The sequence below is a fragment of the Microchirus variegatus genome (assembly GCF_963457635.1).
Source record: "Microchirus variegatus genome assembly, chromosome: 13".
Classification (NCBI taxonomy): Eukaryota; Metazoa; Chordata; class Actinopteri; order Pleuronectiformes; family Soleidae; genus Microchirus; species Microchirus variegatus.
Window position 1 is genome coordinate 20,677,854 of NC_139814.1, and position 16,266 is coordinate 20,694,119.

The following is a 16,266-nucleotide window of genomic DNA, read 5'->3' on the forward strand; positions in this document are numbered from 1 at the left end:
AGTGATGCTGAACAGATGAGTCAAATAAAGCAAGTGAGAGTAAAATATTACCAGACAGAAAGAAGTATTTGAGATGAACTTGTAGCGGCTACAGTGAGATCATGGTCTGGTTTCAAGTCCAAATTAAAGACCACAGTGATGTGTGAAGACACAACATGCTCACGAAACCAAAAACCTCAACCAAAGGCCTTTTGTTGTCTAAACCACAGATGTGAACTAAGAACAGGAGTCATGCGCAGGGTTTATACTGTTAGATATAGATATTTTTTAACTGCTATAAGTTGACAGTGAAGGTTCTGACTCAGCAGTTTGCTCAAGCCTCCAGTGACTTCCTGAAGTTGAAGTCAGCAAAAGTGACAAGGTTATGTTTTTTATATAAATGTGAATAAATCACACTTAGATGACACATGGCCTGATCATTGGGGACTGAATTTCATCCAGTATAAAAGCTTTTAAAAAAGGCTCCTACAGAAATAAGGGTTCCAAAACGGTTCTTCTACAAGGGCTGAGGTTCTACCAGGAACCATTTGCTTCTGAAAAACCCTTTCCAGAAGAAAGGGTTTCTCAAAGGTTCTTGGTAACACTAATGGTTCCAGTAAGAACCATTTTGATCCAGCGAATCCTTTAAAATCCCTTTCCTGAATAAATGGTTTTACAAGGGTTATTGGTGGAACCCATACTTGGAGCCAAAAAGGGTTCTCCTATGAAGACAAGCCAAAGAACCTCATATAGTTCTACTTAGCACTTTTATTACTCAGAGTGTATACTCCGCTCACTAAACCTTTATCCAGGATAATAAAATGAAGTGTCGAGCAGATTGGTCAATGTACGGCCAAAGTTACAGGGCACTTCCTGTTCTGACGGTTGCCCTGGCCACGCCCTTTTGAATCCGCAAAATATTTTAATAACTTTTCATCTTTCATGTGTCTCATAGAAATTGACACATGTTTTTATGTTGGTGTGATAAACAGGCTCAGACGACTTTGTTCATTTACGCGCAGAAGTGTGAAAATCGGCAAGATGGGCACCAAATTCAAAATGGCCGACTTCCTGTTGTGTTGAGGCCATGGTCCTAATTTACATTTTTGTTTGTCTTTGGCTATAACACGTTCCTACCGAGTTTCGTGAAATTCAGTGCAACTTAGTTTTGGCTTGCTCCATCCATGTTTCCCCACTATGCTAATATCGCTATATTGCATTTTGGCCAGACCTGACCTCCATGCAAAGTTCCCACCTCATGTTCTGAAAATCTTCTCCTCCTGCAGGAAGAATACTTTTGACAACTGGCATCCATTACCAAAAATAAATAAGTGGAATATTTCACATTGCATTCAAACCCCATCACTGACACTAAATCTTGATAAGGGAGCGTTACGAAACAAAACCACCTCCCTTTGTGAGTTTAAAACAAAACCACGAGAAATAAACATAAGACTTGTTACGAAACGCCACACAAATCACGTAGTCCCAGGATGATTAATATAAACATGTAGTGAAAATAGGAAACAAGGGGCAACGCTGGTGAACAAAAGTCACAGAGAGCTGCTGAATTCAACAGCTCTGCCCGTGACCTCGCTCTCTCACACACTGATCCTTCATCTGGTTGCTTGTGCCCGACTGAGCTGCCAAATAATGAGGTCAAGTGTGAGAAAGCGGCAGAGAAAGCCCTCGCACCGACACTGCAGAACACCTGTTTGACAAGCAACGTCTTTGTGTGGACACTGGGGCTTTTTTTTCTTTGTGCTGCATCTGCAGTATCTGATTCAGGGAAAGCTGTAACGATCCCTCGCTCCCAAATCAATACGCAATCAATAGCTGCTTGTCGGGCTGATAGGAGATCAAATCCAGTTTAAACCGGCAGCAGCGGTGAGAAGATGGGTGTGACGATGAGGTTTAAATGAGATGCTGACTCCAGAAGATTAGACTTTGTGTAGGAATTGGAAAAATGTTAACGTCTGATCAAAGTCTATTGGATTATTCATAAACTCCCTCTTTTTATTATTCAACGGAACATGGAGTCTCTCCCAAATCACTGTTTCTTTGTGTCTTAATCAAATATTTCTCAGTGTTGTGACTCAGGAAGGACAAATCCTCTCTCCTGGAATGGGCTGCTCCTTAATCCAATAATGGATCAAGCATTAAACTCAGCTATTTTAAGCTAAAACCGTGTAACTGACGTTCTCATGGACAAACTGTAGCAACACAAGAGCACCTGGGTTTTACATACAGCAGCAACAGTGATGTGTTTACATTTTGATCCACTGGATCCAGAAGAACTTTTTGGATCTGTATAGAACGTTACCTGCTTATAGCTATTACCATCTTATATAAACACGACAAAATAAGAATCTGGACCTGTAATGTGGAGTAGTCTGATGGTAGCGTGTGTGTGATTCTGTATATTTAATGACACAGATATGAGTTTTTACACTTTTGTTCATTATAACAGATGGGGATTCCTTGAAAATGTGATCATTTTTGTGACATCAATGGGTAGAAACTTCCTTACTTAGTACTAGAAGTGCTGAAGTGCTCTATTAAATGTGACTGTCTAACGAGTAAAATGTGTCAGGATTTAATGACTGAAGCCTTAAAATCTGAAAAACCTCTTCTTAAATTCCCACTTTATGACAAGAGTTTTAGATCCACGTGTAAAGGACTTAATGCCAAAGACACATTACGTCCCAACTGAGACATCCCCTTATTAAAGATACCAGCACATAATCAAAATCTACCTTTTTACAAATTATATTCTAAATCTGTGGTTCTCAAACGTTTGAAACCAAGTACCACCTGAGGAAGCTACCACAGTTTGAGAACCATGGATCTAAATTACATGTGTCTTATATGTTTAGAAGAAGAAGAAGAAGTAGTTGTACCTTTTCTAAACCCATTAAAACCCTTGTGGTGTAAATAGGTTCATGTGTGAACCCATAATTGTTGTGTAACGCCTCAAGAATCCACTGCTCGTCGACAAAACAGATGTCGGTGCCAAAAATAACCTGAGATGAGCGATAAACACACACGAGTTACATCTGCAAACAGCGTTCCAAACTTTACAATCATGACGTAACTCATTCTTATTCTTAAATCTAATTTTATGTGCAGATTTTTTTTTCTCCAAATTCATAAATGCCCCATTTTTCCCCAAACTAGATAATCTGCTTTAAAGAGTTATTCTGAAACTGAAAAAACAGAAAACTCAGTTTATTTATTAAATGTCATAGCGTGGCAGAGTAAACCACCTGACTCCAGACTGAGCTGATGTTTCTGTTCCTGTGCAGCTGCTCAGTGCTACGGTGTCAACAGTGAAACGCTGCCAAAGCCTCATGTCCCTCCTAATCAGAGGCTCAGGTACCCGATACACCCACCTCCAACCCCCACCTACCGGGGAAATGGTTCTTCCCACCAATGGAGCAGAACCAGCTGGCTGCTGCGGGGGTGAGATGTGAGGTGGGTGTGGCTGGTTTGCACACACAGGGAGGCGGAGGAGGAGGAGGTGATAAAAGTGGGTCTATCTTTATTCATTAAAGTGACATCAAACTCTGTGTGCAGTTGTTGCAGTCCACTAACAAACAGACAACAAATCAGTCGGATCAGCTGTCACACGGGCTAAAAATAACCTGTTTGCTACGACCACACCCTGATATAAAAATCACTCAACTGTCCATCACAACCCAGAGGTTGTCTTCCGATTTTAGGCTGATTTGAACAGATCTAAACAGTGATTGGGGGTGTGAGCAGAACCCCGCAATAACCAATGAGAGTGGGTTGAGCGGAAAACGGGCGTTGCATACTTTTGTTTAGTCTGGAACAACACGAGTCAGACAACACAAACACACAAAAGACGACGTAGAGAGAAAAAGATGGAGTGATGGAAAGACCGTCTCCAATAATCTGGATCATATGGTTTCTTGGCTCAAACGTTATAGATGAAAAACTAAGAGCAGATCTATGAATCTGTGGAATATGTCACTCTGCCTCTTGAAAACTGGGAACTCCTGCAGACAAAAAGTGAGCCAGTGCCAGTCAGCTCACGACTAACATTCCTGGCATTAAGTGTGGTTGAGAGCAGCGAGCCAGAACCAGGGTGTTAGCACTATTGTTCCACATGCCAGGACTAGAGCGAGGCCAGGAATCTGGATCCTCCAACACTCTGACACACAATAGAGATCAATATCTGCACATAAATGATGGACGCAGTATCGTGGATCTGGAGAGTAAAGCCAATATAGATTTAAAACGTGTATTCTTTGAAATGGCCATCAGGGGGCGATACTGCTGATTTGTATACAAGTCTTTGAAAAATGATCCGACTTCCTGTCTCATTTATAACATCAATAAACTTTTGCCTGTGAAGGTTTTGGTCTAAAATTGAGTTTGAGGTTTATTTTAACACAGTATGGCGTCCATTTTGTGGTTCCATTAAGTGTCTTCTAATGCCGTGTTTCCATCATGGTACGTTTCAGAACAGACTGAGAATATAACCTTTACTTGGTAGATGGGGCATGGACACTGCCGTCGTACCAATGAATGAGAAGAAAGGTAACACAGCAGACAACAAAGGAGGACGTCCAGCAGCTCGTTTTTCTCAACAAGACGACAGGCGTTGAAGAATAACCTATTGCAAGGGAGTGATGTTTTTCTAGCTCAACCCTGACTGTAGCATACCATTTTACCCCGGTACCTCAAGGGGAGGGTGGCAAAGAATGGAGGTTGGGGCAGGGGTTATTTTGGTACTTTTTCGGCTTCATAATTCCAAGTCGGCTCAACACAGAGATGTGCAATGCTGCCCTCCACAGGTCAAACGTCTTTATCGCAGTTCCTCTCATCTCCTCATTGTCATTCTTCTTTATCGCACTCCAAAGCTCTCACACACACTTCAAAAGTTCTCGATCACAGCTCAAAGTTTCTCCACCCAACCGCCTTCTCCTTTCTTTGAGATGCAAATGACAGCCGATGCCACTTATGGTGGTCCTCACACTCTCAGTAAGCCCCACCCCCCTCATTACGATAGTCTCCTCGAGACAAATTGCCAAACTTCAAAACATCAGCTCATAATCCATTGGGTGACATCACGGTCATCAGCCACACGAGTCAGATTAATGGCCGTTACTGACCATTTGTATCGGACCGATCAATGAACAACCGGTCCCTCCTTAAACAGAAATCCAATGCTACAAACCGCGACTGACTGTTCAAAGACGAAGCTTCCAGGAGGAGACTGAAAGCTGAAATCATCATCATCCTCACAGGCAGATTACAAAGACATCTGTCATAGTGTCCTGCAGGACAAACCGTGGACTGAGTGTGAACACTGGGAAAGTTAACACCGACAGATAAAAATGCAGAATCCAATCCAAATATCATATATAGGGGATATTCTTTTTTGTATTATGTATTATTATCATTATTATTATTTTGTATTTGTATTATATCGCAATTGCAATTTCAGTGAAAATAATCCCAATGACATTATTCATAATGGTTCAGCTCTACTTGCAAGGCTGTCGATCTCTAGCTCAAGCCTGATTTTTGGGAAAAAGCAACAGCCCGTTTTTTAACTTGCAGGTGCATTTTGAATCATAACTTGAATCATAATTAAAGGAAAACACAACCTCTCAGTGAGTGAGTTTGGGCTTAAAGACACTCTGTGAGAAAGTGTGAACAAACAGAGAGCAAACAGGTCACCTCACAAACTCGTGTGAAGTATCGGACGAGTGTGAGGATTCTGCCGATGTCGCTGGGTCTCCTCTACACTTCACTGATCTGCTCCGTTTGTGCTCCGCGCCGCCGTGGGATGGAGACGAGGTGCAAACATACGTGGAGATAATTTACGAGTGTGTCCTCTGTCACATTGAGACTGGACACACAGCTAAGAGACGTTTGGACCGCGTCCATGTGAAGAGTGCAAATATGCAGTTTTAGTCGCTTTCCATGTTTTATGATCATTCAGAGAAAGAAAGGAAACACTTGTCATAATAAAATAAAGGTGAGTGATGATCATTTTGATCTATATCTATAAATGCAAGGAACATACGCCCGATTGTTTGTCTTTTAAGCGGAAAAAACTGTCCAAACTGGCCCCAAACTTGGTAGATGACTCACTAAGAGCACCAGCGTTTGGATAGGAGTCATATAATATCATATTTGAACACACTGATGGAGGCAGCAGTGGATCAACAACCCCTGTGTGGTGAGAGGACATCACAAAACTGTTCTCAAAAGACCAAAAGGGAAAGTGAAATGAGTTGGACGTTATCTAACCCCCAGGATATGAGTGTGGAACTGTCTCAGTGCACAAGGTGCACACACACACATGCCTTAAGGACTATTACTATTTTTGAATATGAGGTCAAGTTCCATGAAACTGATCTGAGGCAAATACTGGAAGTGAAGTGTGGACGCTCCCCCTCAGCACGGAGTTACACAAACACACACACACAATTAGACTTGACATTACATTTATTTCCTGGAGACTCTAATCTAATCTTAACCATAACTACTACTCTCCTAAGCCTAACCTAAGTTTCCCCAGAGACATTAACCGAACCCACTTCATGTTGAAACCTAACCATTAAAAGTCCTCATAAAGTGACTGTGAGAGCAGATGTTGGTCATACTGAGACTCTGACTGTGTTCAGGAACATCACGCAGCAGGAATGAGCCAGGTGTATGAACACTGGTGGAAAAGCATTATTATGCCAAGCTTCCCCTGAGAGGAAAGTTTGAGTTTTTGGCTGCAAACAACAGGAAGTCAGCCATTTTAGAATTTGTCCATGATTTGGAGAGCGATCGAATGTATAATCCACTTCAAACATAGCGCACACAAAGTCTTCAAAATATATATTTATATTGACGTTTTGTAAATATACATATAAATGCTGAAATGTAGGACTGCATTCAATTCTGTTGTACATTTTAAATGAGCATCGACATTGAGGATTCGATTCTAATTAGAGAGAAAAGAGATGAGATCAGCACAAAAACACACTGATGTCATTGTCTGAAGTGAAACCTAGTGAAGATTCCAATTTCAGTTTGTCTTATTCAGGGATCCGACATCTTCTTGGAATTTTCAAGGACTTTCCAGGAGTTTGGACAAAGTCATTCTTTGTAATTTTCTTTGATGAGACAGAGATCTTGGAGTTTTCATTTCCCAGATACCATGTAATCACGACTCAACGTTCTGCGTAGGCCTAGTCTACCAACATCAAGCAATTACCTAATCAACTTCATATCTTTCTTGTACAAAATGTAAGAACTTTCAATGACTAGTGTCTATTTAGGGCGATTTTAGGGCCTTGAATATATATATTTTTTTCAAATTCTTTCAAACTTTCAAGGATTTCAAGGACCCCTGGAAACTAGGATGAGCCAATACGATACTCCTTATCGGTCTGATACTAGTCAAAATCACTGAATGGAATATTGGTGTACAAACGTCAACAGTAAGAGCATTTTAGCTGAGTCATGTCACAGGCTGTTTGATTTCTTCTTTGTGGCAGAGGAATATTTGTTTCACAGTTGGAGAATTATGTCTTTGAAATGTTGAAATGGCACAAATGTGTTTTTAACAGCTTTATGATATCGTGATAGGTATTGGACACCAAAAAGTTGTACGGTGCCATCTGTAATGGGGTTGCAGTTTAACTTTGATAAGCAAGGACTTTTCCTCTTTTTTTGTCTATCATGTACTAGATTTAAAAGTCAATTATAGAGTTTTTTTTGGCAGAAAGTGAAAATCCTACCCATAAGTTTTTGTTTTTATGAGCCAAACACATTTAACAAATAATAAAAATCCTTTATTACGAGTTCAAATTCGTGGAAGAATGCAAAACTAACAGAAAGTTAGGCCTTGGTGAAAGGTCACCCGAGCCTGAGGCGAGGTCACTGGAGTCGTTAGTAAGTGTAGGTGTTTGTACTGTTTTTTTGTTGTTTTGTTTTTGTGGGAGTCTTTTTTCCAAGGTCTTTCCGCCCTGCGACGTTCCTGCCTCATTATTTCTGATTTTCCATTCATTTCCATGTGAAGAACATGAACACTGCAGCCAAACATGAACAATAACAGTAAAAACCTCAGGAGGCTTTTTCCACACGGAGAAATCCAACACTGGATGCGACACAGATGATTTTCTTCTAACTTTAATCGGCATCATCACATGCGGTTAAATGTCACACGTCCTTTAAGAGCGTCTTAGAATAACTCGCAGAGTGACATCCCTGGAGAGTAAACTCCAGGGATAACTGCGCAGAGCAGTATTTAAAGAGCAGAGCTGTATGTTTTACACTATTAGACCTTGTTCAGTTGCTATAATAACAGCGACACAATGAGCCTCACAAATGCACTCGATCATCAGCCGCACAGGAAGCCCGATTTCACCTGCCGCTGTAGATTACGGCGCTCGAACGACAGCTGCGACAGGAATAACTAGACGTTCTATTCGTGTGACATGGGATTCAGAGTGTGGAGGAGCTGCTGACGGAGAATAACAAGCTAGTTTAGCTTCCCAGTTGCGCCACAAGTTGTATACGAGAGGCTATTTTTATACATTTCAGTGTTGCCCATTGAAATGATTGGGTTCACACGCTAGTGCATGAGCACAGAGTTAGCTTTCACGTGTAACAGAGTCATATGGAGCTTATCCATTATACACAGTCTAGCACTACTGGGTTTGAAATCAGGCATGTTCCATTACTTCATAGGACCTCCTCAACGTGGGCTTTTTCTTTGGCCATTTCAAGGGCCTTGAAAGTTTTGGTTCTCTTTCAAATTGACAAACTTTCAAGGATTCCAAGGGCCCGTGGGAAACACAACTTTGCATCAACTTAAAAAATATGATTCTGCTGATACGGATTAAAAAAGTACTTCCCTTTTACCTAACACACAGACCTTCTTGGTAGAAAAAATCTAAAAAAACAAAGAGCTTTTTTCATCATAAAACAACTGTAAGAAAAGAAGCAACAGGAAGTAAGGCCTTGCGGACACGGACACGGCACCAGACTGGAACAAGAGAGTCACAGCAGGAGCTTTGCAAAGCATGACATTCATTCATTCATTCATTCATTCATTCATTCATTCATTCATTCATTCATTCATTCGTTCATCCACAGGAGGCAAACTGCTTTGGAGGAAAATCTGTGTTTGAATTGAAAAAGTCTTTGACTTTTAAGAGGTGTGTTGTCTGATAAAGACAATCCTATAATAATAAGATTTCTGTACTCTAGTCTTTTGAAGAAAGTTGGTATTATCCTAAATCTTCTTATTCCAGTTACAGGCAGCCTGTGGCCAAGTGGAAGGGAAGTGGGCTTGTAAACAGGGAGATGTAGGTTTGAATCCTGGGACAAAGTCAAGGGCTAAAGTGCAAGTCATTGCTCCCCAAGTGCAGGATCTGTGGGTTGTGTATTGATGACTGCTGTGTATTAAAGGATTGGTTCACTGCAGAAGTAAATCATTGGTGTGTGGTATAAATTCAGCGTCATTATTGTCAGTAAAATATTTTTTACATTTCCAGTTTTAGGGCACATTGCATTCTTTAAGTGTTTAGATTTACAAGATAGGCCAAGCAAAATTAGCTCATCTCATTGGCGTCATCTCGTTTTTGTCCTTAAAACAAAAAATGTCAAATCAATTTTAAAAGAGCTGTTTTCGCAGCATATCCGGAGATTCTGCTGAACGTCCAAGCTGTTGCTGCAGCAACACAGTCCTGCTTTATCCTGACACAGTCGCACACACAGAGAGAGAGAGAGAGAGATTACAGGGCCTGAAACCACTCATGATCCAGAGAGCTGCCTCTTCACTTCTGTCCTACTGTAAATGTAGGAACAGTGGAGCACAGCTGCTCCAGTCTGCTGGTGTCCTACAGCACAAACCACCTCCAGATGTTGTCGTAACTCACCTGCCGTCACACCCGCACACACACACACACCCCCCCCCCCCCACACACACACACACACGAGTCTAACTTAACACGGCCGTCTGCCACTTAACTTTAACTTAATCCAGATACTTTATCTGTGTTGTATTTTATTAATTAACTCTGATGAACGAGTGCAGGTTCAGCTTCTGAAGCAAGAGTCAGTGAAACTCGCAATAAATAATGAAAAATAAAGTACTTTCCTGGGGCATCATATGAACATGATGTTTGAGTGACTAAAAATCATGGATCTTTGACAGTGAATTTTAAACTATTATTTAAACAAAAGCAGCGGTGATTCAATCACGTGATATTGACCAGTATCGGACCGATATTGAGTATCTGCTCATCTCTATATAGAGGTAGCCCTGCATACTTGATGGTAACACAGGTTATTCGATAATAACTATTATTGCATAATATAAACACAGATAATATTGCAATGTTATTTTCATCCATATCAATCTAACAGAGTTTCAGTACACAGCATAATATTAATGCAGTGGGCAAACACCATCACTAACGGCGGTTAATTTTTACCCGAGATAATAAATACACCCAATAAAAAGTACTTGTCATCAAAATATATCAAAACATGACAATACATGACAGATTTGAGTAGTGTTATTTTAAACTGTGTCATGTCTAACAAAATGAAAGAAAAGCATCATGAGGGGACCATATAAATATGCTCCAAAATGACTGGAAAATTAGGACTTTGGGAACAAAAAAAACAAACAACAAAAAAAAGATGAACTTGGATTTCGTGAAAATCATATAAATGTATTTGCTATAATGGTGTTCTAGGGTTAAAATTGTGAGGAATTTGTTTCTTCAGCTTTTACTCAGGAGCAAAACTTAAACTTAAATGATGTGACATTTAATCTGTTAGGGATTAGGGAGTGAAAGTAATATCCAGGCTTTCACGGTGTGTTGAGCTAACGAGATGCATTCAAAGACCCTGGTAAAGTGCATCACTTCTGTGTGGGATTGAAGCTTCAAGATGCATTCAAGAAACCTCGTAAATTCCCTCACTCCTTACAAACACAGAAAAAGTCCACTAACTAAATGTACCACAAAATAAGGTAGTCATTTAAATAAGTCATTTGATAAGGTAGTCATTTGAGTCATTATATCATGACTCTAAAGCATAGAAATATAATTTATGCTACATCCAAATGCCGGTATAATTCCTCCAGATTTACATGAACACACTCACACACACACACACCTCCCATTCAAACATGGTTGCCATGGTTTCAGTATCATGTCGAGTTAAAGAAGAGACGAGCGGGGCTGTCGTTACCTTTATACTTCTCTCTGACGTTCTCATAGGCTTGCGCATAGTCCTGCTCCTCTGGCAGCCGCTGGCCTGGCACAAACATGGGCATTGGCACTGACATGAGTCTGGCTGATAGTGAGTCAAAGTTGGAGCACTTTCTTCTTCTCCTCCTCCTGCCTCTGTGTGTGCAAAACTTTCCTTTCAACTTTCCACTGACACTGTGCTCACCCTCTTGTTTTATCCCCCACCTTCACTGCTGATAAAACCCCTTTCCTGGCTGTGGTGTGTCCACCTTTCTGTCTGTGCCCACCTTCGTCCTCACCCACACTTAGTCACAGTGTGTCCCAGGTTTCACTCCAGACCACCAGAACTCCCCTCCTCTTCTTGAGAAATACCCAAACACACACACATACGTTCATATCAGACCCTCCTCTTAAAGGCACAGAGGCGTATACGTACACCACAAAGACAGATAGCAGCTGAGTAGATCACACACACACACACACACACAAACACACAAACACCGCTCCACCCCAGATACAGACACACATGGCTACCTCCATGAAAAAAAAACAAATGACAGAACAGTGTGGGGTTATTCAAGTTCCTTCTGCTGGAGAAACTAGGGCAGGACAAACTGGAGTGGATCCTGTTTTATTCACAGCTTTGGACAAAATGAAAAACTCCCACTTACACAGTCACGGTTCTCCTTAAAGTCACATCATATTCCCAAAAGTCTATGACGACACAGTGTTGGGTTTAAATGCCAGAGAACCACACCCCAAAACACTGAGACAAACACAACGCTCTATCCTGCAGGTTGACAGTGGGGTCTGATGATCAATAATCCCCTAAAAACATGTCTGCATATAGTAAATCAAATAATCTGAGAAAGATTACACTTCATTTATTGTCTTCTGGCATATGAAGGCAAACTTTGACCCCACTGAAAACATGGCTGGAGTCAGAGAAAGAGAGAAAACCGGATTTTATCCACTGAACAAAGAGCTAATCTAATATAATCAACACATTCTTTAGTCTACTGTATGTTAATAATATGTTTGTTGCTTAATCTCACCATAAACAGCTTAATCTTACGTTTGTAAACCTCTCACTCTCACACACCAAAGTCCATGGAGAAAATCAGCGTTTTTATCTCCCAGGGACAGAGGAGTTGTTGATCTACTGCTGCATTTAGTACTAAGTTCAAATGTGTGATCTTGTGAGAGAAATCTTAACAAAAGTTTCAAACGTTGACGTCAGAAGATAACACATTTAAAACTTAGTTATAAAGGCAGCAAAGGATCAACAACTCCTGTTTACTGTGATGTAAAAATCCATGATATTCTCTGTGGACTTTGGTGTGGGAGGGTGACAGGTTTACAAACTTCATTTTCCACCTGGAAAAGTCAGTGGGACGACGAGATAAAGCCACAATATGTTATAAACATAAACAGGCATAGGTTTAAGTGTCTGCTTAGAGGAAACAATGACACTCTTTTGTAAGTGCAGCTTTTGTATTTGTATAAACTGTGAACAAGTGTGGACATACTCGCTCTGCTCAAAGACGAGACAGCAGCCTGGGCACATTTGTGTCTGTTATCATTTTCTCATACGGCGGCGTGTGTGTGTGCGTGTGCGTGTGTGTGTGTGTTTACTCAGCGTTCAGGAGACGATTTCACCCACCGAAAAACTGCAACTTTGCAAAAATCCACACGAATAAATCTCTCACGTCAAGAATGCGAAATGCATTTCAACACTCTTCACGTCAGCTGAATAATCGAGCACAGCTTTGCAGCTTCAAGCCAGAAAACAAAACAAAAAAAACCAGTGAGTTACAGCCTCTACACCTACAGCTGTTTTAAAAACCTCCCATCAATCTCCACTATGACTGAAAGTAATCTTTTTTTTTTTTTTAGAAGGAGCTTAAATAGACAACGCTGACGCTAAACACCACGGACTGGGTTTGAATTTATTATGGGTGTGTTGTTTCGACGTTCCTGGTTCAAATCCCAGGTCAACTGAGGAGCTTCTGTATGAAGTTTGTGTGATATTTTTTGGGGTTTTCTCTGTGTATTATGTACACAGACGTGCAGACTGAGGTCAGACTGGGTCACACTTTCTGCATCCGAGTCTGCACAGGGAGCGACATGACGTAAATGTAATTTTGGATCCCTGCACATCTGTAGTCTGATTCTGCAGTTGGCTCACAATTTTGAATAAATACACTCTTAGAAATAAAAGTGCTAAGTAGAACCATATAAGGTTCTTCGGCTTGGCCTCATAGGAGAACCCTTTTGGAGCGTTCCACAAAGAACAATTTTAAAACCGTTTATTCAGGAAAGGGGTTTTAAAGGGTTCTCTGGATCAAAATGGTTCTTATTGGAACCATTAGTGTTATCAATAACTCTTTTTCAAGAGTTCTTGGTTTTCAGAAGCAAATGGTTCCAGGTAGAACCTCAGCCCTTGTAGAAGGACCCTTTTGGAAGCCTTATTTCTAAGAGTGTATCTGTCACTCCTCACCTGGACATTCCACTTATTACACATTTAAGTCACCTTAAGGCAACTATCCATTATTTTCTCAATTAATCGAGAACTTGTTGGTCAGTGTTTCCCAAACCTGGAAATTATGATGTTGTCAAACGTCACGTTTTTTATCCAAAAAAATGTGTTATATGGAGAAAAGAATCTAGAAAATATTTACATTTAAGAAGCAAAAAAAAAACACTCAAACCAATAAATTAATTATCAAAATAGTTGACGATTTATTTAGTAATCGATTAATAATTGATTAATTGTTTAAGAAGAAGAAGGAAATGGAGTCTGGATTTCATGTCAGAAATAAAGGCCTTGTGATTAGCTGAGAAGCAGTGGAGAATTCATTAATTAATGAATGTGCAATACATCCAATTAAAGTGACATTTCTGTTCCCTTTAAAATTCAGGTGGACTAGAATCTCGGCCATTAAAATGATGGAAGACGCCATTTATAGCTGACATTTATCGTACACGAATCATAAATAAAGCAACAGTGGAGGTTCGTTTGCAGTAAATGAAGACACAGACATGTTTAAAAGGACAGAAAGAAAGAAGAGAGAGCTACAGAATCATCACAAGATTCACCTCTATTAAAACCTCTGTCTCTCTCTCATCAAACATCCCTCTGTTTTCTCATCACTGACCACCAGATGGTGTTTCCCAGAGATTCAGTCTTTTTTTGTCTCTGTTTGTCCAGCTTTGGCTCCAGTCACAGTCGATGGAGCCAACCATCTCTTCCTCACATCACCACAGTGGAATAAAAAAAAAAACAACCTCTGTGCCACTTATTTATGTTCTCTGGTTGAACAAATACCACCTCCCTCTCACTGTATTCTTTGTTTTCCCTGATTTGTGTTTGGTAAAACTTCGCCGGTCACGGCCTCACAGGATGTTGCCTGAATGCTAATTACACTCTGGAATAAAGTCAGCGCAGAGGGACAAAGATATACTGTATATTTACAATCATCACAGTTAGTCTTTCCTCTAAAGGACAGTAAAGCATCCACAGTCAGTAATTACTGCTGCTGTGGTGACTGAGCAGCTTTACTGTCTTTAGTCTCTTTTATCTACACATTTAAATTGAGATTTATTACATGTTGATGCTTAATCAGGAGATGAGGATATTTTTTTATATATAGCTGACTCAGTTCAAGAAAAATTTAGAATGATACTTCACACACTGGTATAGTGAAATTAGATTAAGATAGAGCCAGAGATAAGGTGACGCTGGTTATTATTATTTAATATATTATTATTATTTTGACCCTCCCAAATACTGTCCCAGGACTGTAATAATATTGCTAATACGAAGCAGCCAAAGTGAAGACTGTGAAATTTTTAAAAATCAATAATGACTTTGCTGAATTATTTATGTACATGAATCTGTTCAGAGCTGATCCCGAGATATTCTTCAGATGAATGTTCCTTGAAAGCAGCACAGACAAAGTAACTGTACACGGAACATTAGTGAACGACACGTTTTTGTATAGTTTACACAGAAAATTAAGGAATGTCCTCTTAAATATATCTGTCTGCGCTATTTATCCGGTTGCACTGTTTTTGGTCCCCATAGCATTTAATTTTATGCATAACACTGCTACAAATTATAGTTTTTAACACCTAATTTTACGTTGTATATATATCCTGTTTTACTAAGTTGATTGTGGATCATTCGCCTAGTTTAAAGTGCTGCTAAAACACACTAAATTATCTTGGGGATTGATAAAGAAAGAGCTAGCACGCTAGCTAGCTACTTGTCCATTTTCTTGGCTAGCGAGCTAGCTGGCTAGTTCATTCAGCTATCAAGAGAGTACATTTTGCAGTACTAAAGTAACCATTTTATAGTAAAATTAATCTTAAAATTACAAATATACACACACGAATGGTGTTAAATGTAACCCCTTTACTTTAAGTAACAGTAAGAGAGTTAAATACACTTGAGCAGGGATAAATTGCTATAGCTATCTATCTCTATGGAATCATTTTAGTTATTTAGAAGCTACAATAACCCTGTTGCGTCGTCAGTGACATCTAATTTAGTCAGTTATCACTGTGTGCTTGTCTGCAGCACAATGAAAGTTGACTGTGGATCATTTGGCCTAGTTTAAAGTGCTGCTAAAACACACTAAATTATCTTGGGGATTGATAAAGAAAGAGCTAGAACGTAAGCTAGCTATTCGTCTTTTTTCTTGGCTAGCAAGGTGTTTGGCTAGCAAACATTTTGCAGTACTAGAGTAACTCTTTAACTGTAAAAGTAATATTAAAATACAAATATATACACACAAGAATTGTGTTAAAAGTAACCCCTTTACTTTAAGTAACAGTAGGCCTAAGAGAGTTAAATACACATTACAGGGGTAAATTGCTATAGCTATTTATCTATCAGAGTTATTTAGAAGCTACAAAAACCCTGTTGTGTGGTCAGTGACATCTAATTTAGTCAGTCATCACTACGTGCTTGTCTGCAGCGCGATGACAGATAGTCCTGTCTCCATTTGATGTGAGATAAAGCTGCGGCTCGAGCCTAGAGTGT

General features: G+C 40.0%; 1 protein-coding gene across 4 annotated transcripts in view; it reads right to left on the reverse strand.

Annotated features, from left to right (window-relative positions):
- The window catches only part of pleca (plectin a), an 89,109-nt gene extending 77,571 nt beyond the window's left edge, over window positions 1–11,538 (reverse strand). For all 4 annotated transcript variants that reach the window (XM_083899728.1, XM_083899726.1, XM_083899727.1 and 1 more), the window contains exon 1: window positions 11,221–11,538. In XM_083899728.1, the coding sequence (XP_083755854.1) occupies window positions 11,221–11,317 (97 nt within the window). In that variant the 5' untranslated portion in view covers window positions 11,318–11,538. The remainder of the gene's footprint in view (window positions 1–11,220) is intronic.
- Window positions 11,539–16,266: the final 4,728 nt, after the last annotated feature.